Source organism: Oncorhynchus mykiss, chromosome 15 (assembly GCF_057628025.1).
Source record: "Oncorhynchus mykiss isolate SJ-2025 chromosome 15, ASM5762802v1, whole genome shotgun sequence".
NCBI lineage: Eukaryota > Metazoa > Chordata > Actinopteri > Salmoniformes > Salmonidae > Oncorhynchus > Oncorhynchus mykiss.
Window position 1 is genome coordinate 47,885,209 of NC_143036.1, and position 27,533 is coordinate 47,912,741.

General features: G+C 42.3%; 1 protein-coding gene across 10 annotated transcripts in view; it reads right to left on the reverse strand.

Annotated features, from left to right (window-relative positions):
- Positions 1 to 27,533, reverse strand: part of LOC110490120 (stromal interaction molecule 1) — a 103,878-nt gene that overhangs the window by 54,677 nt on the left and 21,668 nt on the right. For all 10 annotated transcript variants that reach the window (XM_090200193.1, XM_090200190.1, XM_021563300.3 and 7 more), the window contains 4 exons: positions 16,384 to 16,514; positions 14,835 to 14,949; positions 14,205 to 14,316; positions 4,237 to 4,352 (listed from right to left, as the gene is read on the reverse strand). In XM_090200193.1, coding sequence (XP_090056319.1) covers positions 4,237 to 4,352; positions 14,205 to 14,316; positions 14,835 to 14,949; positions 16,384 to 16,514 — 474 coding nt within the window. The remainder of the gene's footprint in view (positions 1 to 4,236; positions 4,353 to 14,204; positions 14,317 to 14,834; positions 14,950 to 16,383; positions 16,515 to 27,533) is intronic.

Genomic DNA, 27,533 nt, shown 5'->3' on the forward strand with positions numbered 1-27,533 from the left:
GTTTAATCCCACTTTGTGTTACGATCGTCGTAGTGAGGAGACCAAAGTGCAGATTGATGTGAATACATACTTTTAATGTAAGACGAATGAGCACGAAGTACACTAAACAAACAAAATAACAAAACGAACGTGACCGCTATCAGCACTGAGTGCAAACATGCAACATCACATAGACAATCACCCAGGAATTACCCAAGGAATATGGCTGCCTAAATATGGTTCCCAATCAGAGACAACGATAAACAGCTGTCTCTAATTGAGAACCAATCCAGGCAACTATAGACATACAAAACACCTAGACTAGTAAACAACCCCATAAACATACAATAACTCTAGACAGGACAAAAACACAACAAACCACCCCTTGTCACACCCTGACCTAACCAACATAATAAAGAAAACAAAGATAACTAAGGTCAGGGCGTGACTCTTTAATGCAACAAAATGTGGAAAGACTCAAGGGGTGTGAATACTTTCTGAAGGCACTGCATATCTCTATCAGGGATGGGCAACCCTCCTTTTGAAGGCCCTCGTATCAACAAAAGGAAATTAGAGTTGAGGTCGGGAGTTTACATAAACAAGTTATAATGACTCCAAATTAAGTGTTTCGACCACTCCACAAATTTCTTGTGAAACAAACTATAGTTTTGGAAAGTCTGTTAGGACATCTATTTTGTGCATGTCAAGTATTTTTTCCAACAATTGTTTAGAGAGATTATTTCACTAATAGTTCACTGTATCACAATTCCAGTTGGTCAGAAGTTTACATATACTAAGTTGACTGTGCCTTTAAACAGCTTGTAAAATTCCAGAAAATTATGTCATGGCATTGAAAGCTTCTGATAGGCTAATTGACATAATTTGAGTCAATTGGAGATGTACCTGTAAATGTATTTCAAGGCCTACCTTCAAACTCAGTGCCTCTTTGCTTGACCACATGGGAAAATCAAAAGAAATCAGCCCAGACCTCAGAAAAATAATCTGTAGACCTCCACAAGTCTGATTCATCCTTGGGAGCAATTTCCAAATGCCTGAAGGTACCACGTTCATCTGTACAAACAATAGTACGCAAGTATAGACACCATGGGACCACACAGCCGTCATACCGCTCAGGAAGGAGACGCGTTCTGTCTCCTAGAGATGAATGTACCTTGGTGCGAAAAGTGCAATCAATCACAGAAAAACAGCAAAGGACCTTGTGAAGATGCTGGAGGAAATGGGTACAAAAGTATCTATATCCACAATAAAACAAGTCCAATATCGACATAACCCGAAAGGCCACTCAGCAAGGAAGAAGCCACTGCTCCAAAACCGCCATAAGAAAATCCAGACTACGGTTTGCAACTGCACATGGGGACAAAGATCGTACATTTTGGAGAAATGTCCTCTGGTCTGATGAAACAAAAATAGAACTGTTTGGCCATAATAACTATCATTATGTTTGGAGGAAAAAAGGGGATGCTTGCAAGCTGAAGAACACCATCCCAACCGTGAAGCATGGGGGTGGCAGCATCATGTTGTGGGGGTGCTTTGCTGCAGGAGGGATTGGTGCACTTCACAAAATAGATGGCATCATGAGGTAGGAAAATTATGTGGATATATTGAAGCAGCATCTCAAGACATCAGTCACCAAGTTAAAGCTTGGTCGCAAATGGGTTTCCAAATGGACAATGACCCCAAGCATACTTCCAAAGTTGTGGCAAAATGGCTTAAGGACACCAAAGTCTAGGTATTGGTGTGACCATCACAAAGCCATGACCTCAATCCTATTGAACATTTGTAGGCAGAACTGAAAAAGCACGTGCGAGCAAGGAGGCCTACAAACCTGACTCAGTTACACCAGCTCTGTCAGGAGGAATGGGCCAACATTCACCCAAATTATTGTGGGAAGCTTGTGGAAGGCTACCCGACACATTCAACCCAAGTTAAACAATTTAAAGGCAATTCTACCAAATACTAATTGAGAATGTAAACCTCTGGGAATGTGATGAAAGAAATAAAAGCTTAAATAAATCTATTATTCTGACATTTCACATTCTTAAAATAAAGTGGTGATCCTAACTGAAACACAGTTTAAATGTATTTTGCTAAGGTATATGTAAACTTCTGACTTAATCTGTATATAAGAACACCAGCTCTTTCCATGGCATGGACTGAACAGCTGAATCCAGGTGACAGCTATTATCACTTGTTAAATTCCCTTAAAATCAGTTCAGATGAAGGGGAGGAGACAGGTTAACTTCTTACGGCTGAAATCCCACTAAAGGGATCGATATGACAACAGCCAGTGAAAGACGCCAAATTCAAACAGAAATCTCATAATTAAAATTCCTCAAACATATACCAGTGTTTTACACCATTTTAAAGATAAGTGTTGTTAATCCCACCACAGTGTCAAAGAGGCTTCATGACGAAAGCACACCAAACGATTATGTTAGGTCAGCACCTAGTCACAGAAAACCACAGCCGTTTTTCCAGCCAAAGAGAGGAGTCACAAAAAGCAGGAAGAGATACCATTAATCACTAACCTTTGATGATCTTCATCAGAGGACACTCATGTTACACAATACATGTATGTTTTGTTCGATAAAGTTCATATTGATATCAAAAATCTGTTTACATTGGCGCGTTAGGTTCAGTAATGTTTTGCTTCCAAAACATCCAGTGATTTTGCAGAGAGCCACATCAATTTACAGGAATACTCATCATAAACATTGATGAAAGATACAAGTGTTTGCATAGAATTAAAGATACACTTCTCCTTAATGCAACTGTTGTGTCAGATTTCGAAAAAGCTTTACGGCCTAAAGCACACTATGCAATAATCTGAGTACAGCGCTCAGCCACCATACAGATACCCGCCATGTTGTGGAGTCAACAGAAGTCAAAAAAAGCATTATAAATATTCACTTACCTTTGATGATCTTCATCAGAATGCACTCCCAGGAATCCCAGTTCCACAATAAATGTTTGTTTTGTTCGATAAAGTCCATAATTTATGTCCAAATACCTCATTTTTGTTTGCGCGTTTAGTTCACAAATCCAAATTCATGATGCGCGAGGACTAGATCCAGACAAAGTCAAAAAGTTCCGTTACAGTTTGTAGAAACATGTCAAACGATGTATAGAAACAATCTGTAGGATGTTAACATAAATCTTCAATAATGTTTCAACCGGAGAATTCCTTTGTCTTTAGAAATGCAATGGAACGACGCTAACTCTCACGAGCACACGCGACTGAGCTCATGGCACTCTGCCAGACCTCTGGTTGAAACAGCTCTCTTTCTCTCCCCCTTCACAGTAGAAGTCTCAAACAAGATTCTAACTGTTGACATCTAATGGAAGCCCTAGGAAGTGCAATCGGACCAAATTTACACTGTATCTTGGATAGGCAAAGAGTTGAAAAACTACAAACCTCAGATTTCCCACTTTCCCATACTGCCCCCCAGCCATAAGAAGTTAAAGGGTTTTAAGCCTTAAGACATGCATGTGTGCCATTGAAGGTGTGTGTGTGTGTGTGGGGGGGGTTGCAATTAAATATTAGGAAGGTGTTCCTAATGTTTGGTAAACTTAGTGTAAATAATCTCTGCCCCATTGCAAAATGTGTAGAAATACAGCAAATTTGCTTTTAAACTGCTTCATTCTCTCTATTCCCCATGACAAATTGTGTAGAATTGCAGGAAATTAACTCTAAAACTTAAAAATGTCTATGCTGACAAGAGGGGGTAGAGTTGCAAAGAAAAAGCCATCTCAGACTGCCCAATAAAAAGAAAAGATTAAGATGGGCAAAAGAACAGACACTGGACAGAGGAACTCGGCCTAGAAGGCCAGCATCCCGGAGTCGCCTCTTCACTGTTGACGTTGAGACTGGTGTTTTCCCGGTACTATTTAATGAAGCTGCCAGCTGAGGACTTGTGAGGCGTCTGTTTCTCAAACTAGACACCAATATACTTGTCCTCTTGCGCAGTTGTGCACCGGGGCCTCCCACTCTTCTCTCTATTCTGGTTAGAGCTAGTTTGCACTGTTCTGTGAAGGGAGTAGTACACAGCATTGTACGAGGTCTTCAGTTTTTTTTAATGATCATGCTGTTTAAGCAACTTCTTGATATGCCACACCTGTCAGTTGGATGGATTATCTTGGCAAATGAGAAATGCTCACTAACAGGGAGAGAGCATAGAAGGTCAGACAGGAATTCACATATCAACCCCACATGGACACACACACTTAGACACTCACTGAGTGGTGGTCCGAACAGCACGGTGTCCATTGCTTTCAGCTGTAGTTTCTGGGCGTGACTCCGGTCAATAATCTTCAGAATGGACAGAGTGAGAGTGATGTTCTTTACTGCCAACCTGAGGGAGGAGAGGAGAGAGGGCGTGAGAAGAGAAGAGAGCAAGCAGTGTGTGTGTCTGGTTATAATGTGTACATGTATGTGTGGATGGTTCTTGAATTGTGGTGGCATTTAGGATTTGTTTTATTCATATGTAATTGGCTACAGCTTCCCATTCTAAATAAACTAATATAATGACTTTAAATATTTTGTTTTACCTTTATAACTTTGTGCCACCAGTAGGGGGTAACACCAATGAGAAGTTGTAGGTTATTGATGATTTTTTTTTAAATGCCTTGTAACGATGTATGCTGAGAGTCGGGAAGAAAGTTCTGGGAGTGAGGGATTTAACAAAATAAAACAAGAACCTCAAACAACGCCCAGACATGAAACAGAAACAATGACACCTGGGGAAGGATCCAAAGGGAGTGACATATATATAGGGCAGGTAATCAAGGAAGTGATGGAGTTCAGCTGTCTGATGCGCATGTGCACGTAAAGATGGTGACAGGTGTGCATCATAATGAGCAGCCTAGTGACTATGAGGCCGGAGTGGGGAACAGGAGCAGCCTCTGCAGAGGCGCAGGAAACCCGTCAACTCGGCTGAGACGGAGGAGCATGGCGACCTAGAGCGTCGGAGAGAGAGCATAAATGACGGTACCCCCTCCCCGGCGCGTTCGGTTCCAACCCAATGGAAGACCCCGGGGATCAGGACCAGACCGGTTACCCCCGCTGATGCGCGGGAACGCGGGAACCAGAGAGACTGGCTGAGGCAGGGGAGACTGGCTGAGGCAGGGGAGACTGGCTGAGGCAGGGGAGCCTGGCGATCCAGTTGAGGCATAAGAGCCTGACGAGCTAGTGGAAGCAGGGGAGCCTGGCGATCCGGCGAAGGCATGAAAGCCTGATGAGACGGCTGAGGCATGAGAGCCTGTAGCGGCTCCCAACGTCATTCCCACCTAGCCAAAAATATTAAATAAAAAATAAAAAAATGTAAACCACTCCCTGATGCTCGAGGCGTCATTCTGGAACGATGTGCGCTGAGAGTTGGGAAGCAAGTTCAGGGAGTGAGTGATTTAATAAAAAACAGAACATAATACAAAACAAAACAAGAACCTTGAACAACACACAGACATGAAACAAACAAAACCAAAGGGAGTGACACATATAGGGCAGGTAATCAAGGAAGCTACGGAGTCCAGGTGTCTGACGACGCGCAAGTGCGCGTAATGATGGTGACAGGTGTGTGTCATAACGAGCAGCCTGGTGACCTAGAGCCTCCACAGATGGTCAAATCTAAGGTCTTTAACTAACGTCTTTAAAAATAATTTAGTAAAGTGACTTGATTCATAATTTCTCACAATGTTATTTCCCTTCATTTAAATTGAGTAACAACAAGTGACGCATTGGATTAAGACACCAAATGATCAATGGAAATCTCAAATTATGACATAGTAAAAGGATGTGATTAGCTTTAACACTAGAAATGTCTGGCCTCGAGAAACATTAACTCTAACCACATAAGAAAATCTATTTAGAAAGAAAAGAATAGCATATTTTAGTTTTAATAAGTTACTATCTTTGCTTAGTAGCCTGGGCTATATGCTACCGCATGCTCACTTGTAGAGTGCATGGAACAGCAACTACTCTTAGAAAAAGTGATATATTGAAATATACAGTTGATGTCGTAAGTTTACATATACCTTTCACAATTCCTGATATTTAATCATAGTAAAAATTCCCTGTCTTAGGTCAGTTAGGATCACCACTTTATTTTAAGATTGTGAAATGTCAGAATAATAGCAGAGAGAATGATTTATTTAAGCTTTTATTTCTTTCATCACATTCCCAGTGGGTCAGAAGTTTACGTACACTTAATTAGTATTTGGTAGCATTGCCTTTAAATTGTTTCACTTGGGTCAAACGTTTTGGGTAGCCTTCCACAAGCTTCCCACAATAAATTGGGTGAATTTTGGCTCATTCCTCCTGACAGAGCTGGTGTAACTGAGTCAGGCTTGTAGGCCTTCTTGCTCGCACATGCTTTTTCAGTTCTGCCCACAAATGTTCAATAGGATTGAAGTCAGGGCTTTGTGAAGGCCAATCCAATGCCTTGACTTTGTTGTCCTTAAGCCATTTTGCCACAACTTTGGAAGTATGCTTGGGGTCATTGTCCATTTGGAAGACCCATTTGCGACCAAGCTTTAACTTCCTGACTGATGTCTTCAATATATCCACATAATTTTCTTACCTCATGATGCCTTCTATTTTGTGATGTGCCCCAGTCCCTCCTGCAGCAAAGCACCCCCACAACATGATGCTGCCACCCCCATGCTTCACGGTTGGGATGGTGTTCTTTGGATTGCAAGCCTCCCCCTTTTTCCACCAAACATAACAATGGTTATTATGGCCAAACAGTTCTATTTTTGTTTCATCAGACCAGTGGAAATTTCTACAAAAAGTACGATCTTCATCCCCATGTCCAGTTGCAAAGGGTAGTCTGGGTTTTCAATGGCGATTACTTGTGTCATGCACAGAGTAGATGTCCTAACCGACTTGCCAAAACTAAATATATATATATTTTTGAAATTATTTTATTTATTTATTGAATATTCGAAATGTCTGGCACTATTACTTGTATGTGTGTGTTCTTGTATGTGTTTATTTGAATGAGAGTGTGTGTATATGCATGTGTACAAACACCTACATGGCATCAGCCTTAGGCAAACCAGCATTAGTTGTAAAAACACTGCCACTTAGTGTCATTCAAATGTACTTTTTATTATCTTTATTTTGACTTAAAAAAAATAAAAACTTTGACCATCATTCTATCTCCCACACAGCAACTCCACTCCCACTTGTCTCCAGTTCCACATGCCAACCCTCATTTTCCCTCAGCCCATCCCATCTATCTCTATCTCTTCTACGCAATAAATATTGTTCAACTATGTTGTTTAACGTACAATTTAAATCTATCTAATCTAATAGAATCCACAGATTGAGAGTTGAAGATAGAAAAAGTATTTAAGAGTATTAGTATATTAGTAATTGACTGACCCGGTCTCTCCAGATTTCCTAACAGTACAATTTCTAGGGTCAATTTTAGATCAATGCTATGCATTTTCAGCCATTCCTGAACCTGAGTCCAGAGGGCACTACCAAAATAAACGGTCTATTGATTCTGTATCCTCACAACAAAATCTGCAGAGCTTCGATGATTTTATGCCCCAAATATTTAACATTTTGTTGGTGGCAGGAATTCTATATAATAATTTTAGCTGAAAAGCACAAAGTCTTGAATCTTGCATTGTTTTTTATATCAACTCATACATCCTATACCATGGAATCGGTACATCAAAAATCTCTTCCCAACTATTTTGAAATCTGTATGGCACAGTTGTCAACATCCTGGTCCTCAAATGAAACTGGTATACTTTCCTATTTGTGCTATTTTTATACACCAGTTTTGATCTTGTATATTGGGCAGACAGACCAGTTCCCTACCTCCTCCCGCTGCCACCTGCCTCCTCCATTTTTGGGGTAATGCTGTAATCAATTGGTTGTTCTCTTGGATTGAGCAGACATTTCCGTACAATTCTGATAACTCCACGAAGGACATAACTCTACCATTCCAATTTACAATATCATTTATGAACAAAATACCCTTTCAAACATCTTTCCCATAAATGAAGGTATTTTATCAACCAGCACATGAGTCCAGCCATAATATTTGTTGTAATATATTTTCTATCTTTTCATGTCATCACATTGAAATTGTAGCCATCTCTGCAATGCTTGTTTGAAAAAGAGAGATACTTTGAAAAAAGTATAATTTTCAATTAATCGAAAATGAGACATGGCAAGCTGCACCAAGGCAATTTTTAAACAATGGATGAGCTTTTCTTAGTAATCTACTTGAGAACTATTTAGGGTTCAAATAAAACATTTGAATTAAAGAAGCTTTAGAGAGAGGTTTAGTGCTTTTTTATATTTAATAATCTCAACCCACCCAATTCATATTCATTATATAGATAGGCATGTTTTATTTTGTCTGGTTTTGTGTCCCAGGTAAAGCTAAATATTTTTGCTCATATGATTTGAAAAACGAATCATCAGGAGTAGGCAGAGCCATAAGTAAGTGAGTAAACCAAGATATACGACGAAGGAGTTAATCAGGGCAATTTTTCCATAAATAGACAGGTATTTACCTCTCCATGGTTGCAGGATCTTGTTTTCTATTGAAATTCATTGTGGAGAGTTTATTTATATATTTTGTGATATGAATACCGAGTATGTCTACTTCACCATCAGCCCATTTTATAGGTAAACTGCAGGGTAATGTAAAAGTTATATTTTTTAAGGATCCAATACGTAATATTGTATACTTACCCTAATTAGGTTTTAGTCTAGAGAGTACAGAAAAGTTATCTCGATCTTCAATGAGACATGGCAGGGACCTAGCTTGCGGACTTAATATAAAACTTGAGTCATTGGCATACATGGGCACCTTTGTTTTTAAGCCTTGGATTTCTAATCCTCTAATGTTGTTATTGGATCTGATTTTAATAGCTAGCATTTCGATGGCCATAATGAATAGATATGGTGACAGCGGACAATCTTGTTTTACTCCTCTTGACAATTCAAAACTCTCTGAGAAGTAGCCGTTATTTAAAATTTTACACCTGCGGTTGCTATACATTCTTTTTTTGCCATTTTATAAGAGAATTACCGAAATTGAAAAAAATCCAGGCATTTATAAATAAAATCCAGTCTTACTTTATCAAATGCCTTTTCAAAATCTGATAAAAAATACCATTCCTGGCTTCTTCTATGTTTCATGATGTTCTATTATTTCTAGTAATTGTCGTATATTATCTCCAATGTATCGTCCATGTAAAAAACCTGTCTGATCAGGATGAACAATACCTGGTAAAACCTTTTCATTCTGAGTGCTATGCATTTTGCTAGTATTTTTTAAATCACAACACTGAAGTGTAAGGGGCCTCCAGTGTTTTAGATAGACTGGGTCTTTATATTTGCCATCTGGGTCTTGTTTTAATAATAAAGAAATTAGACCTTCCTGCTGTGTACCTGACAGACTACCATTTCTATAGGAGTAGTTAAAACAATCTAACAATGGAGCTTTTATTATTAAAATAAATACTTTATATACTTCTACCGGTATGCTATCAAGCCCTGGGGTTTTTCCAGACTGAAAGGATTTAATAGCCTTCAAAAAGTTCTTCCTCTGTAATTTGTCCTTCGCACTGATCTTTCTGTACATGTGTTAATTTTCCACTTTTTATATTATTTGGAAAGAATTCCTAACCATAATCTTCAGTCGGTGGGAAAGGATGAGACGGAAAAGAGAACATCTATGGCAACTGATCGGCCTCAGACCACAAGGCACTAGAGGGTAGTGCGTAGGGCCCAGTACATCACTGGTGCCAAGCTTCCTGCCATCCGGGACCTCTATACCAGGGGGTGTCAAAAGGAAGGCCCCAAAAAATTGTCCCAAGACTCCAGCCACCCTAGTCATAGACTGTTTTCTCTGCTACCGCACGGCAAGCAGTACTGGAGAGCCAAGTCTAGGTCCAAGAGGCTTCTTAACAGCTTCTACCCCAAGAAATAAGACTCCTGAACAGCTAATCAAATGGATACCCAGACTATTTGCATTGCCCCCCCCCCCGCCCCATATTCTACGCTGCTGTTACTCTCTGTTATTATCTATGCATAGTCACTTTAATAACTCCAACTACATGTACAGTACATATTCCCTCAATTAGCTCGACACTGGTGCCCCCGCACATTGACTCTGTACCGGTACCCCCTGTATATAGCCCCGCTATTGTTATTTACTGCTGCTCTTTTATCATTTGTTATTCTTCTCTCTTACTGTTTTTTAGTTATTTTCTTCAAACTTTCTGTTGGTTAAGGGCTTGTAAGTAAGCATTTCACTGTAATACACCTGTTGTATTCGGTGCATGTGACAAATACAATTTGATTTGATTATCTAACATATTAGTTCATTTAAAAAAAACAATGTTTTCGTCTTTTGAGCTTCTAGTCATGAAATCTTTGCAGCCTACTCAATCACTTGTTATATCTACTGCTTACAGACCTCCTGGGCCATATACAGCGTTCCTCACTGAGTTCCCTGAATTCCTATCAGACCTTGTAGTCATGGCAGATAATATTCACATTTTTGGTGACTTTAATATTCACATGGAAAAGTCCACAGACCCACTCCAAAAGGCTTTTGGAGCCATCATCGACTCAGTGGGTTTTGTCCAACATGTCTCCGGACCTAATCACTGCCACAGTCATACTCTGGACCTAGTTTTGTCTCGTGGAATAAATGTTGTGGATGTTAATGTTTTTCCTCATAATCCTGAACTATCGGACCACCATTTTATTACATTTGCAATCGCAACAAATAATCTGCTCAGACCCCAACAAAGGATCATCAAAAGTTGTGCTATAAATTCTCGGATAACCCAAAGATTCCTAGATGCCCTTCCAGACTCCTTCCGCCTACCCAAGGACGTCAGAGTACAGAAATCAGTTAACCACTTAACTGAGGAACTCAATTTAACCTTGCGCAATACCCTAGATGCAGTCGCACCCCTAAAAGATATGTTTGTCTCTGTGGATTTTTTGTCCTCTGACAAATTAACTGTAAATTCCGGTGTTCCTCAAGGTTCCGTTTTAGGACCACTTTTGCTTTCACTATATATTTTACCTCTTGGTGATGTCATTCGGAAACATAAATGTTAACTTTCACTACTATGCGGATGTTCTACTTTTAAACTCGGACAAAACAGAGATACTTGTTCTAGTTCCCAAGAAACAAAGAGATCTTCTGTTGAATCTGACAATTAATCTTGATGGTTGTACAGTCGTCTCAAATAAAACTGTGAAGGACCTCGGCGTTACTCTGGACCCTGATCTCCCTTTTGACGAACATATCAAGACTGTTTCAAGGACAGCTTTTTCCATCTACGTAACATTGCAAAAATCCCAAACTTTCTTTCCAAAAATGATGCAGAAAAATTAATCCATGCTTTTGTCACTTCTAGGTTAGACTACTGCAATGCTCTACTTTCCGGCTACCCGGATAAAGCACTAAATAAACTTCAGTTAGTGCTAAACATGGCAGCTAGAATCTTAACTAGAACCAAAATATTTGATCATATTACTCCAGTGCTAGCCTCTCTACACTGGCTTCCTGTTGAGGCTAGGGCTAATTTCAAGGTTTTTACTGCTAACCTACAAAGCATTACATGGGCTTGCTCTTACCTATTTTTCCAATTTGGTCCTGCCGTACATACCTACACGTACACTATGGTTACAAGACGCAGGCCTCCTAACTGTCCCTAGAATTTCTAAGCAAACAGCTGGAGGCAGGGCTTTCTCCTATAGAGCTCCATTTTTATGGAATGGTCTGCCTACCCATGTGAGAGACGCAGACTCGGTCTCAACCTTTAAGTCTTTATTGAAGACTCAGCTCTTCAGTAGGTCCTATGAATGAGTGTAGTCTGGCCCAGGAGTGTGAAGGTGAACGGAAAGGCACTGGAGCAAAGAACCGCCCTTGCTATCTCTGCCTGGCCGGTTCCCCTCTATCCACTGGGATTCTCTGCCTCTAACCCTATTACAGGGGCTGAGACACTGGCTTACTGGTGCTCTTCCATACCGTCCCTAGGGGGGGTGCGTCACTTGAGTGGGTTGAGTCACTGACGTGATCTTCCGGTCTGGGTTCGTGCCCCTGCCTTGGGTTGTGCCGTGGCGGAGATCTTTGTGGGCTGTACTTGGCCGTGTCTCAGGATGGTAAGTTGGTGGTTGAAGATATCCCTATGCTGGTGTGGGGGCTGTGCCTTGGCGAAGTGGGTGGGGTTATATCCTGCCTGTTTGGCCCTGTCAGACCTATTGTTTTCAACTCTCTAGAGACAGCAGGAGTGTTAGAGATACTCTGAATGATCGGCTATGAAAAGCCAACTGACATTTACTCCTGAGGTGCTGACCTGTTGCACCCTTGACAACCACTGTGATTATTATTATTTGACCCTGCTGGTCATCTATGAACATTTGAACATCTTGGCCATGTTCTTTTATAATCTCCACCCGGCACAGCCAGAAGAGGACTGGCCACCCCTCATAGCCTGGTTCCTCTCTAGGTTTCTTCCTCTGTTCTGGCCTTTCTAGACAGTTTTTGCTAGCCACCGTGCTTCTACACCTGCATTGCTTCCTGTTTGGGGTTTTAGGCTGGGTTTCTGTACAGCACTTTGAGATATCAGCTGATGTATAAATATAATTTGAATCACCGACTACGATGAGACAGCCTATAGGGGGGAGGTCAGAGACCTGGAAGTGTGGTGTCAGGACAACAACCTCTCCCTCAATGTGAGCAAGACAAAGGAGATGATTGTGGACTACAGGAAAAGGAGGGCCGAGCACATCCCCATTCTTATTGACGAGGCTGCAGTGAAGCAAGTTGAGAGCTTCAAGTTCCTTTGTGTCCACATCACCAACAAACTATCATGGTCCAAGCACACCAAGACAGTCGTGAAGGGGGCACGACCGTACGGCAAACGGTACCGGAGCGCCAAGTCTATGTCCAAGAAGCTTATACACAGTTTATACACAGCTTCTACCCCCAAGTCTACTGAACATCTAATCAAATGGCTACCCAGACTACTTGTATTGCCTACTTGCATTGCTCTTTAATTATTTGTTACTTTTATAAAAGAAATGTGTAGGTATTTTTCTTAAAACGGCATTGTTGGTTAAGGGATTTTAAGCAAGCATTTCACTGTAAGGTCAACACCTGTTTTATTCGGCGCATGTGACAAATACAATTTGATTTGATATAGCCGTACATGGTTCTGATTTCTGGGTGTGTGCGTGCGCGTTCTTGCAAGTAGAAAAACATGTTGACTCACCCTACTTGAAGAGAAACGCCAATGCCGTCCTCCTCTATTTCATGTTGACGAAACGGTCTATCATTGTGATACAGTACACGCTTTTATTTTTTGTTGTCCTAGGCTAACTGGCTAAAATGCTTGCTCGCTAGCCTAACTGCCATTCAGGGGCAACGTTAGCTAGTTAACATTAGCCTTATACATCTAGCTACATATTGAACTTCCATCCTCTCAGGCCAGGGGCACAACAATATATGAATTAATGGTTGGATCAGAATCACCGTTATAATCATGGGCCAGTACAGAGAACTAAGTAAAATCTCCAACCATGGCTAATTTAGGAAAGGGACCATTTTAGCTAGCTAGCTAGCCACAACACAACGAGATGCAAGAATTAAAGTGTTTCTGTCAATGACGTATGCTCTCAATGGGATTTGATAGGAGTGACGCCAAATCCAAGCTGGCTTCCCTTTACACTTTATTTTGGTGCGCCAGGGCCATTCACAGTAGAGCTCGCTCAGTTTAGCTCAACGCTATTTTATACTTTTTTTGTCAAGGGAGGCCAGATGCTCGCTGGCTTCCCTTGCCTTCAATGCTACAGGCAGCAACAATGTCATACTTGTTTGGACCAGACAGTATCAGATAGATGGTCTACACCTAGAGAGACAGGGGGGGGGCGCTGTTTCGCTCGCTCTGATGTTTTCTCCTGTGAGATACATTCAGCCTCTTACGAATTGAAGGAAAATGATGAAACAGAGAGAGACGAAAGATGAATTAATGAATGTTTTTTTATTGGTAAACTTCTGGGGGGACTCTGGCTTCCCTTGGCATCCATGAATACAAGTCAGTGTGTGTAACAACTATTTGTCATTGAAAAGTGTTTTTCATGGTTGCAAAGGGACGCAAATGCCCCCGCAATTCAAGTACGACCCGTGTGTCTATATGAGGCGTGTGTGTGTTACCTGGGTAAGGCCCTTCCGTCCAGATTGTGCTTCTTGAAGATGTCCACATACGGAGGGAGCTCCACATAGTGTATGAGCCAGTCCTCCACCTCCTCCACTGTCCAGTTGTACACTACACACACACACACACACACACACACACACACACACGCACACACGCACACACGCACACACACACACACACACACACACACACACACAGAGAAAGATTAATTGAGTAAGAGCACTGGCTGATCTCTGGCTTTCTCCCAAATGGCACCCTGTTCCCTATATAGTGCTCTACTTTTGAACAGAGCCCCGTGGGCCCTGGTCAAAAGTAGTGCATTAAATAAAGAATAGAGTACCATTTGGGACGCAACCTGTCTATCTGGGTCCTACTCTGTCTCTCTGTATCTACCGTGCTAATCTGCTCTAACACAAACAGCTGTCCCAACGCATTGCACACTCACTGACTGACACAAAACAGCCTATTGGAGGACTGTCTGTCCCAATGGACAAACAAGAAACACCTGGATTTATGACAGTGTGAATGATCTCAGGCTTATCCTCCCTCCTCCACAATCCCATCTTAGTCCCTTCACCCCTCGCTCCCTCCCAGATACCCCCCTCCCTCCCTCATTCCCTCCGTACCGTCCGAGGCCCTCCATACGTTCCACATGTCCTCTACACTGATGAGCAGGTCTGCTCCATGGAAACTGTTGTGTTTCCCTTTGGGGTCATGGTACTTCAGATCCTCCCTCAGGAACTAACAGAGAGTGAGAATGTTTTAATTACATACCATAAATACATATTGCTACTGTATGAGGCACAGCGGTACAATAAAATGGGTATACTACGATACTACACTATAGTAGTGAACTGTAACAGTAATAAATATTATGAGGCTGGTGTTGCGGGTGCTGGGGTAAGATATGTGTTTTGCCTAACATTGTGAAGAACTGTTCATATCCTCAGCCACACAAGCAGACAAACAGAAACACACAGAAACACACATACACACACACAAGAAACACACAGACACACACACACACACACACACACACACACACACACACAGAAACAAGAAACACACAGGATTAAGACAGCTGTTCTGAGCGCTGCCAGAGTGTTTGCAGGGACACACAAGGACAGGGGGGGGGGGAAATCGCTAGTTACATTTTCGTAATATTATTTTGGCTGATATTACATCAATACTTTGATTCCAACTGTCAATTAAATTTAAAAATGTAATCCTATAGCTTCTTCTCCATCTTCTTTTTAAATAGTGAGCCAACCTGTTTTGAGCACTTTTATTTCCATGACTGATCAAAACTCACTTCTCATGCTTTCTCTTGTCTTTCTCCTGGAGAAAGTGAGTGTACAAAACATTAAGAACACCTTCCTAATATTGAGTTGCACCCCCTTTTGCCCTCAGAACAGCCTCAATTTGTCATGACATGGACCACAAGGTGTCGAAAGCGTTCCACAGGGATGCTGGCCTCATGTTGAAACAAAGCTTCCCATTGTTGTGTCAAGTTGGCTGGATGTCCTTTGGGTGGTGGACCATTTTTGATACACACAGGAAACTGTTGAGTGTGAAAAACCCAGAAGTGCTGCAGTTCTTGACACTGGTGCGCCTGACACCTACTACCATACCCCGTTCAATGGTACTTAAATCCTTTGTCTTGCCCATTCACCCTCTGAATGGCACACATATACAATCCATGTCTCAATTGTCTCAAGGTTTAAAATCCTTCTTTAACCTGTTTCCTCCCCTTCATCTACACTGATTGAAGTGGATTTAACAAGTGACATCAATAAGGGATCATAGCGTTCACCTGGATTCACCTGGTCAGTTTACGTCATGGAAAGAGCATGTGTTTTTAATGTTTTGTACACACAGCGTATAGTGAGCAATATGTTTGGAACATCAAATTGCAATAAAATTGCAGTATCAAATCACAATTCATATAGAATCATGAGAATCACAATACATATCATATCGGCACCTACGTATTGTTGATATATCGTATCGTGAGGCCCCTGGCAATTCCCTGCCCTAGTGCTGGATTACATCTCATATGGTGTCCAGGAAACTGACACCTCTTGAAAAAACAGCCTTGAGCTTCAATGTGGCCCTGACCTTCGGAGAGAGTACAGTGTGTGTGTGTGTGCATTGTTATGTGTGCATGTATCTCACCCCGTCTGTCTCGCTCATGTCCACGGTTCCATCCGCATCATCATCCATCAGTTTGTGGATGCTACGGATCGCCTCGAAACTCAGCAACGCATTCTCATCCTGGCACAGAATCACATCTATCATACACAGTTCTATGGAGAGAGGGAGAAAGTGGGGGCAGAGAGAGAGAGGAAGAGAGAGGGGGAAGAGTGGGGAAGAGAGAGAGAGAAAGTGAGAGAGGGGAGGGGGAGAAAGAATGAGAGAGAGAGAGAGAGAGAGAGAGAGAGAGAGAGAGAGAGAGAGAGAGAGAGAGAGAGAGAGAGAGAGAGAGAGAGAGTGAGTGAGAAAGTCAGAGAAGCAAACAGTATCTGTTTACACTAGGCAAATTTCAACCTATCCATCAACACAGCCAACAAAGTGGCCTTCAGGGGAACTGACAGAGGGAAGAAATTACTATGCATTTAGAAGTATGTGTGTGTGCGGGCGTGTGTGTGTGAATGTGTGTGCACACAATGCATGTGTGCGTGTAGTATTGGCCAAGTGAATGTGCAGGGCTACGGGGTTAGACCTCATGATCTAACTATAAAATAAACTGGTCTTAATAGACTAGGAACCACACACAGTCCCCATTGGGAAAATGAGTACAGTGATGTGATACTTACAGTATACAGTGCATTCAGAAAGTATTCAGACCCCTTGACTTTTTCCACATTTTGTTACATTACAGCCTTATTTTAAAATTGATTCAATCGTTTTTTCCCCCTAATCAAACTACACACAATGCCCCATAATGACAAAGCAAAAACTGCGAAGCACCTTTGTCAGTGATAACAACCTCAAGTCTTCTTGGATATGACTCTACAAGCTTGGCACACCTGTATTTGGAAGTTTCTCGCATTCTTCTCTGCAGATCCCCTCAAGCTCTGTCAGGTTGGATGGGGAGTGTCACTGCACAGCTATTTTCAGGTCTCTCCAAAGATGTTAGAACGTGGTTCAAGTTGGGCCACTCAAGGACATTTAGAGACTTGTCCCAAAGCCACTCCTTCGCGTCTTGGCTGTATGCTTTGGATCATTGTTCTGTTGGAAGGTGAACTTGCCCCAGTCTGAGGTCCTGAGCGCTCTGGAGCAGGTTTTCATCAAGGATCTCTCTGTACTTTGCTCCGTTCATCTTTCCCTCGAACCTGACTAGTCTCTGAGTCCCTGCCGCTGAAAAACACCCACACAGCATGATGCTGCCACCACCATGCTTCACCGTAGGGATGGTGCCAGGTTTCCTCCAGACGCGACACTTGGCATTCCGGCCAAAGAGTTCAATCTTGGTTTCATCAGACCAGAGAATCTTGTTTCTCATGGGCTGATAGTCTTTAGGTGCCTTTTGGCAAACTCCAAGCGGACTGTCATGTGCCTTTTACTGAGGAGTGGCTTCTGTCTGGCCAATCTACCATAAAGGCCTGATTGTTAGAGTGCTGCAGTGATGGTTATCCTTCTGGAAGGTTCTCCCATTTCCACAGAGGAACTCTAGAGCTCTGTCAGAGTGACCATCGGGTTATTGGTCACCTTCCTGACCAAGGCCCTTCTACCCCGATTGCTAAGTGTGGCGGGGCGGCCATCTCTAGGAAGAGTCATTAAGAATGGCAACTGTGTTCTTGGGGACCTTCCCCAGATCTGTGCCTCGACACAATCCTGTCTCGGAGCTCTACGGACAATTCCTTCGACCTCATGCCTTGGCTTTTGCTCTGACATGCACTGTCAACTGTGGAACCTTAGATGGACAGGTGTATGCATTTCCAAATCATGTCCAATCAATCAATTTAGCACAGGTGGACTCCAATCAAGTTGTAAAAATATCTCAAGGATCATGTAAACAGGATACACCTCAGCTCAATTTTGAGTCTATTAGGGGTCTGAATACTTATGTAAAAATAGTTTGTTTTTATTTTTTTAGAAATGTTCTACAATATCTAAAAACGTGTTTTTGTTTAGTCATTATGGAGTACTGTGTGTAGATTGCTGAGGATTACAAAATTTAAAAAACATTTACCATAAGGCTGTAACGTAACAAAATGTGGAAAAAGACAAAAGGTCTGAATACTTTTCCCGAATGCACCGTCTGTGATGTGATCCAATGTGATGCTATGCGACACTATTCTATGCTAATAGATGCTTTGACAACCACTTTCAAGTGTCTGCCTTGGGACCAAAACGTTGTGGGTTCAATGTCCCTTACAGACAGGCCTGCTTTCATTGTACACAGCACACAAGTCTTTGTACGCTGCTGTGAGTCTGACAACAATTATAAACATGTTATTATTTTATTTTACTGAAATGTACACTGATTGCAGAAAACATTGAGGACACCTGCTCTTTCCATGACAGATTGAACAGGTGAATCCAGCTGAAAGCTATGATCACTTGTTGAAGTCAGTTATTAAATCCACTTCAATCAGTGTAGATGAAGGGGAAGAGACAGGTTAAAGAAGGATTTTTAAGCCTTGAGGCAATTGAAACATTGATTGTGCATATGTGCCATTCAGAGGGTACATGGGCAAGGCAAAATATTTAAGTAACTTTGAACGGGGTATGGTAGTAGGTGCCAGGCGCACCGGACATCCAGCCAACTTGATACAACTGTGGGAAGCAGTCAACATGGACCAGAATCACTGTGGAACGCTTTCGACACCTTGCAGAGTCCATGCCCCAACCAATTTAGTCTGTTCTGAGGGCAAAATGGGGGGAGTGGGAGTGCAACTCAATAGTAGGAAGGTGTCCTTAATGTTTTATACACTCAGTGTATGTTGTAGGGACGGCAGGTAGCCTAGTGCGTTAGAGCGTTGGGCTAGTAACCGAAAGATTGCTGGATCGAATCCCCCGAGCTGACAAGGTAAAAATCTCTAGTTCTGCCATTGTTAACCATTGTTCCCTGGGCGCCGTGGATGTCGATTAAGGCAACCCGCCGCACCTCTCTGATTCAGGTTGGGTTAAATGCGGAAGACACATTTCAGTTGAAGACATTCAGTTGTACAACTGACTAGGTATCCCCCTTTCAAATCCAAACCAAATGTATTTGTCAAATACACATGGTTAGCAGATGTTGATGCGAGTGTAGTGAAATGCTTGTGCTCCTAGTGCCGACAATGCAGTAATAACCAACGAGTAATCTAACCTAACAATTCCACAACAACTACCTTATACACACAAGTGTAAAGGGATAAAGAATATGTACATAAAGATATATGAATGAGTGATGGTACAGAACGGCATAGGCAAGATGCAGTAGGTGGTATAGAGTACAGTATATACATATGAGATGAGTAATGTAGGGTTGTTTAAAGTGGCTAGTGATACATTTTTACATAAATTTCCATTATTAAAGTGGCTGGAGTAGAGTCAGTATGTTGGTAGCAGCCACTCAATGTTAGTGGTGACTGTTTAACAGTCTGATGGCCTTGAGATAGAAGCTGTTTTTCAGTCTCTCGGTCCCTGCTTTGATGCACCTGTACTGACCTTGCCTTCTGGATGATAGCGGGGAGAACAGGCAGTTGCTCGGGTGGTTGTTATCCTTGATGATCTTTATGGCCTTCCTGTTACATCGGGTGGTGTAGGTGTCCTGGAGGGCAGGTAGTTTGCCCCCGGTTGTGCAGACCTCACTACCCTCTGGAGAGCCTTACGGATGTGGGCGGAGCAGTTGCCGTACCAGGCGGTGATACAGCCCGACAGGATGCTCTCGATTGTGCATCTGTAGAAGTTTGCGAGTGCTTTTCGTGACAAGCCAAATTTCTTCAGCCTCCTGAGGTTGAAGAGGCGCTGCTGCGCCTTCTTCACAACGCTGTCTGTGTGGGTGGACCAATTCAGTTTGTCCGTGATGTGTACGCCGAGGAACTTAACTTACTACCCTCTCCACTACTGTCCCGTCGATGTGGATAGGGGGGTGCTCCCTCTGCTGTTTCCTGAAGTCCACAATCATCTCCTTTGTTTTGTTGACGTTGAGTGTGAGGTTATTTTCCTGACGCCACACTCCAAGGGCCCTCACCTCCTCCCTGTAGGCCGTCTCGTCGTTGTTGGTAATCAAGCCTACCACTGTAGTGTCTTCCGCAAACTTGATGATTGAGTTGGAGGCGTGCATGGCCATGCAGTCGTGGCTGGAAAGGGAGTACAGGAGAGGGCTCAGAACGCACCCTTGTGGGGCCCCAGTGTTGAGGATCAGCGGGGTGGAGATGTTGTTACCTACCCTCACCACCTGGGCGTGGCCCGTCAGGAAGTCCAGTACCCAGTTGCACAGGGCGGGGTCGAGACCCAGGGTCTCGAGCTTGATGACGAGTTTGGAGGGTACTATGGTGTTAAATGCTGAGCTGTAGTCGATGAACAGCATTCTCACATAGCATTCTCACATTCTCACACTCTACTTTGTCTCTATACTGATGCTTAGCTTGTTTGATTGTAGCTATTCCCTCCGCAAGGCAATGTTTGTATTTGGTCATGTTTCTGGTCACCTTGCCCTGGTTAAAAGCAGAGGTTCGCACTTTCAGTTTCGCGCGAATGCTGCCATCAATCCACGGTTTCTGGTTTGGGAATGTATTAATCGTTGCTGTGGGTATAGCATCGCCGATGCACTTTCTAATGAACTCGCTCACCGAATCAGCGTATTCGTCAATGTTGTTGTTGGACGCAATGGGGAACATATCCCAATCCACGCGATCGAAGCAGTCTTGAAGCGTGGAATCAGATTAGTCGGACCAGCGTTGAACAGACCTGAGCGTGGGAGCTTCTTGTTTTAATTTCTGCCTGTAGGCTGGAAGCAACTAAATGGAGTCGTGGTCAGCTTTTCCAAAAGAAGGGCGGGAAAGGGCCTTATATGCGTCGCGGAAGTTAGAATAACAACGATCCAGGGTTTTACCAGCCCAGGTAGCACAATCGATATGCTGGTAGAATTTAGGGAGTCTTGTTTTCAGATTAGCCTTGTTAAAATCCCCAGCTACAATGAATGCATCCTCAGGATATGTGGTTTCCAGTTCACATAGAGTCAAATAAAGTTTGTTCAGGGCCATCGATGTGTCTGCTTGGGGGGGGGGAATATATACGGCTGTGATTATAATCGAAGAGAATTCCCTTGGTAGATAATGCGGTCGACATTTGATTGTGAGGAATTCTAAATCAGGTGAACAGAAGGACTTGGGTTCCTGTATGTTGTTATGATTACACCACGTCTCGTTAATCATAAGGCATACCCCCCCGCCTATCTTCTTACCAGAAAGACGCTTGTTTCTGTCGGTGCGATGCGTGAAGAAACCAGCTGGCTGCACCAACTCCGTTAGCGTCTCTCGAGTGAGCCATGTTTCCGTGAAGCAAAGAACGTTACAGTCTCTGATGTCTCTCTGGAATGCTACCCTTGCTCGGATTTCATCAACCTTGTTGTCAAGAGACTGGACATTGGCGAGTAGTATGCTAGGGAGTGGAGCGCGATGTGCCTGTCTCCGGAGCCTGACCAGAAGACCGCTTCGTTTGCCCCTTTTACGCGCGTCGTTGTTTTGGTTCGCCAGCTGGGATCCGATCCATTGTCCTGGGTGGAATGCAAAACACAGGATCCGCTTCGGGAGAGTCATATTCCTGGTTGTAATGACGGTGAGTTGACGTTGCTCTTATATTCAGTAGTTCCTCCTGACTGTATGTAATGAAACCTAAGATTACCTGGGGTACCAATGTAAGAAATAACACGTAGGAAAACTAAATCCTGCATAGTTTCCTAGGAACGCGAAGCGAGGCGGCCATCTCTGTCGGCGCCGGGAGAAATGTGTGTGTGAGCGTGAGAGATGTTACTAACTGTGGGATTCTTTAACCTGCTTAGCTCATTGGACAGGTCAGAGTCCATGTTTGAAGTTGTTGAGTGGTATGGTGGTTTGGCAGTATGCTGTAGATGTAGGCCTATTTGTTCCAGAGTAGAGACACCCACAGTAGCTACTGTAACTGAAAACTGGCAGTGTCTGCTGTGGCAGTTGGGAAGGGGCAAGTTACCGGAATGTCTTGTATTGTATTTATAATGTATTGGCTTTTTAAGAGAATTGACATGAGTGTGTTCTTGTATTTAAAAAAAATAAAAAGTACATTCTTAGTAGATTTAATCTGTCAATGTTCATCTCAAAGTGCACCAGATTGATGCACTTAGCTGTAGAAATACAATTTTCCTTCTTCTGGGGGAGACCCCTGGACCCGCCTACTAGGGTTCCCCATTGGGCCACAAATGTCCTCAAATCCTAGAAACATCTCTGCACACTCACACAGCCAAAACCATTCTAGCTATATAGCCAAGGTTATTTCCATGTACGAGGACCCATGAGCACCAACATGTGAAGTTCATAGGAGCATGACAAATTGGGTGTCAAATTACATTTGAGAAATGAAGGTATATGTAATTTTTCAATCATTTTCCATCCCAAAAATGTTGAATAAGTAAAGGCTTTGATATCTTGTCAAACAAATGGAAAAGGGGTCTTATGAAACATCTACCAGAAAAAGTCTTAACAGGAATTAGACATGCTTTAAAACACAATAACGCTGAAGTAAAGACCCTGTCAACTAATACCAACACTTTTACTTAGTTTTGGAGAAATGATTCTGCCTTCTGTAAGTTTAAGAAACCTTCCCTTATGCCTTGAGATTATGTTACTAAAAACCCACATATCTTGAAGATAATGAAAGTTCACAGAAGTAACAAGTAAAAGTAGACCTATTAATTACTTACAGATTATTTTTAATTAATTATTAAGTGATAAATAAAATTAACAGAATTCCTGAAATAATCTGTAACGGAATTTCTGCAATTGAATTGGCACCAATGGGAAATCATGGAAGTCACAAACCATAGTTGGGTCACCTGCTAGGACTTTCTGTCATCTGGTGGTCAAAGCAAGAGTTTGAAATGTCTGGACATCCCCTCCCTCTCTTCTCTCTCTCTGCAATTAATTCCACCGGTCCCTGCTCTTACTGACACCTACCCATGAGCCCCCTCTCTTTCCATTTACTGTAAGTAAGCAGCATAGCCACTGAGCACTGACGGGACACCGGACGTCCATTTATGTATAAAAGTTGTTTCAATTTGGTGAGTCCGCCCTGGCCTCGATTTCAATGTCCATATACTTCAGGCCAGCCTTGATTTCAATGTTCACAGACGTCTGGACCGACCTTCATTTGGCCTAAACATAGATGACCATTTTTGGTTCAGATTTGGTCCGGTCCAAATCTGAACCTATCATAGACATCTAAGTTTCACAAGTTTGTACATTACAGTAGAGCACAGAGTACAGCACAGTATAGCTCAGTACATTACAGTACAGTAGAGCACAGTAGAGTACTCTATAGTAAAAACAAGTAGACTATAATTCAGTAGAATAGAGTCGTGTAACGTTAAGTACAGTACACTGTAGAGCACAGTAGGGTTGATTATACTGTACTGAACTCTACTGTTCTGTACTGAACTATACTACACTATATTCTACTGTTCTGTAATGTACTGTACTCTACTCTACTGAGCTCTACTGTGCTGTACTTTGATGTGCAAACTTGTGAAACATAGATGTCTATGATTGGTTCAGATTTGGTCTGGACCAACCAAATGTGGTCTTGTTTGGGGGCAGAGCTCATTCAAATAATAGCCAGTGTAATACCCAAATATGCCATATGGATTTCCCCCTAATCCACGAAACACACACGTGGCACCGTACACTAGATGCAGAGAAAGAGGTGAGGAGTAGCATTCCTTTTGGAATGAAAAGAGAAAACAAGTGGATGTTAGCGAGAGGCCACAGTGCATTCCTTTCCAAATGAAGAGAGAGAGCATGAGAGGAAGGGAGAAGGACATAGACGAGTTAAATGATTTTCCTAAATGAATTGTGCCTTCCCATAATTACACACACACTGTTCTCCCGTTGTGTGTGTGTCAAGAGATCGGAGGAGTCTGACAGAGAACTTGAGCCATGAGGATTTATACAGCGTTCTGTATAGACAGGTCATATCTCTCCCTCCCTCCAATTCAATGGGCTTTACTGGCATGGGAAACACATGTTAAGATTGCCAAAGCAAGTGAAGTAGATAATATACCAAAGTGAAATAAACAATAAAAATTAACATTAAACATTAGTCACAGAAGTTCCAAAAGAATAAAGACATTACAAATGTCATATTATGTACAGATGAAGTCGAAAGTTTACATATACCTTAGCCAAACACATTTAAACTCAGTTTTTCACAATTCCTGACATTTAATCCTAGTAAAAATCCCCTGTTTTAGGTCAGTTAGGATCACCACTTTATTTTAAGAATGTGAAATGTCAGAATAATAGCAGAGAGAATGATTTATTTCAGCTTTCATTTCTTTCATCACATTCCAAGTGGGTCAGAAGTTTACATACACTGAATTAGTATTTGGTAGCATTGCCTTTAAATTGACTAACTTGGGTCAAATGTTTTGAGTAGCCTTCCACAAGCTTCCCACAATAAGTTGGGTGAATTTTGGCTCATTCGTCCTGACAGAGCTGGTGTAACTGAGTCAGGTTTGTAGGTCTCCTTGCTCGCACACACTTTTTCATTTCTGCCCACATGTTTTCAATAGGATTGAGGTCAGGGCTTTGTGATGGCCACTCTAATACCTTGACTTTGTTGTCCTTATGCCATTTTGCCACACCTTTGGAAGTATGCTTGGGGTCATTGTCCATTTGGAAGACCCATTTGCGACCAAGCTTTAATGTCTTGAGATGTTGCTTCAATATATCCACATACTTTTCCTCCCTGATGATGCCATCTATTTTGTGAAGTGTCACCATTCCCTCCTGCAGCAAAGCACCCCCACAACATGATGCTGCCACCCACATGCTTCACAGTTGGGATGGTGTTCTTCGGCTTGCAAGCCTACTCCTTTTTCCTCCAAACATACTGTAACGATGGTCATTATGGCCAAACAGTTATATTTTTGTTTCATCAGACCAGGAGACATTTCTCCAAAAAGTACGATCTTTGTCCTCATGTGCAGTTGCAAACTGTAGTCTGGCTTTTTTTATGCCGGTTTTGGGGCAGTGGTTTCTTCCTTGCTGAGTGGCCTTTCAGGTTATGTCGATATACGACTCGTTTTACTGTGGATATAGATACTTTGTACCTGTTTTCTCCAACATCTTCACAAGGTCCTTCGCTGTTGATCTGGGACCGATTTGCATGTTTTGCACCAAAGTACATTCATCTCTAGGAGACAGAACGCGCCTCCTTCCTGAGGGTTATGATGGCTGTGTGGTACCATGGTGTTTATACTTGCCTACTATTGTTTGTACAGATGAACGTGGTACCTTCAGGCATTTGGAAATTGCTCCCAAGGATGAACCAGACTTGTGGAGGTCCACAATTTCTTTCTGAGGTCTTGGCTGATTTATTTTAATTTTCCCATGATGTCAAGCAAAGAGTTTGAAGGTAGACCTTGAAATACATTCACAGGTACACCTCAAATTGACTCAAATGATGTCAATTAGCCTATCTGAAGCCATGACATCATGGTATTTTCCAAGCGGTTTAAAGGCATAGTCAAATTTGTGTATGTAAACTTCTGACCCACTGGAATTGTGATACAGTGAATTATAAGTGAAATAATCTGTTTGTAAACAATTGTTGGAAAAATGCCTTGTGTCATGCACAAAGTAGATGTCCTAACCAACTTACCAAACCTATAGTTTGTTAACAAGAAATTTGTGGAGTTGTTGAAAAACGAGTTTTAATGACTCCAACCTGAGTGTATGTAAACTTCCGACATCCGCTTGTAACGATGTCCAAATGGTTAAAGTACAAAAGAGAAAATATGTGTTTGTTCTTCACTGGTTGCCCTTTTCTTGTTGCAACAGGTCACACATCTTGCTGCTGTGATGGCAAACCGTGGTATTTCATCCAGTAGATATGGGAGTTTATCAAAATCAGGTTTGTTTTCGAATTCTTTGTGGGTCTGTGTAATCTGAGGGAAATATGTGTCTCTAATATGGTCATACATTTGGCATGAGGTTAGTAAGTGCAGCTAAGTTTCCACCTCATTTTGTGGCCAGTGTGCACATAGCCTGTCTTCTCTTGAGAGGCAGGTCTGCCTACTGCAGCCTTTCTCAATAGCAAGGCTATGCTCACTGAGTCTGTACATAGTCAAAGCTTTACTTAAGTTTGGGTCAGACACAGTGGCCAGGTATTCTGCCACTGTGTACTCTCTGTTTAGCATTCTAGTTTGCTCAGTTTTTTGTTGATTCTTTCAATGTGTCAAGTAATTTTCTTTTTTTTTCTTGTGATTTGGTTGGGTCTAATTGTGTTGCTGTCCTGGGACTCTGTGGGGTCTGTTTGTGTTTGTGAACAGAGCCCCAGGACCAGCTTGCTTAGGGGACTCTTCTCCAGATTAATCTCTCTGTAGGTTATGGCTTTGATATGTAAGGTATGGGAATCTCTTCCTTTTTAGGTTGTTGTACAATTTAACAGCTCTTTTCTGGATTTTGATAATTAGCGGGTATCGGCCTAATTCTGCTCTCCATGCATTATTTGGTATTTTATGCTGATATACAGAGGATATTTTTGCAGAATTCTGCATGCAGTCTCAATTTGGTGTTTGTACCATCTTGTGAATTATTGGTTGGTGAGCGGACCCCAGACCTCACAACCATAAAGGGCAATGGGTTCTATAACTGATTTAAGTATTTTTAGCCAGATCCTAATTGGTATGTCGAATTTTATGTTCCTTTTGATGGTAGCAGCATACTACCCTGCATACCACTGCTGGCTTGCTTCTGAAGCCAGTAGGAGGTACTCTTTCCTCTGGTCTAAATAATATCCCAATTCCCCAGGGCATAGACTGGGGACACTTCCCTGTGTAGGGTGTCTTTTGGATGGGACGTTAAACGGGTGTCCTGACTCTCTGAGGTCATTAAAGATCCCATGGCACTTATTGTAAGAGTAGGGGTTAACCCCGGTGTCCTGGCTAAATTCCCAATCTGGCCCTCAAAACCATAACGGTCACCTAATAATCCCCCGTTTATGATTGGCTCATTCATGCCCCTCCTCTCCCCGGTAACTATTCCCCAGGTTGTTGCTGTAAATGAGAATGTGTTCTCAGTCAACTTGCCTGGTAAAATAATGGATAAATATATATATATGTTTTTTTAAACATAGAA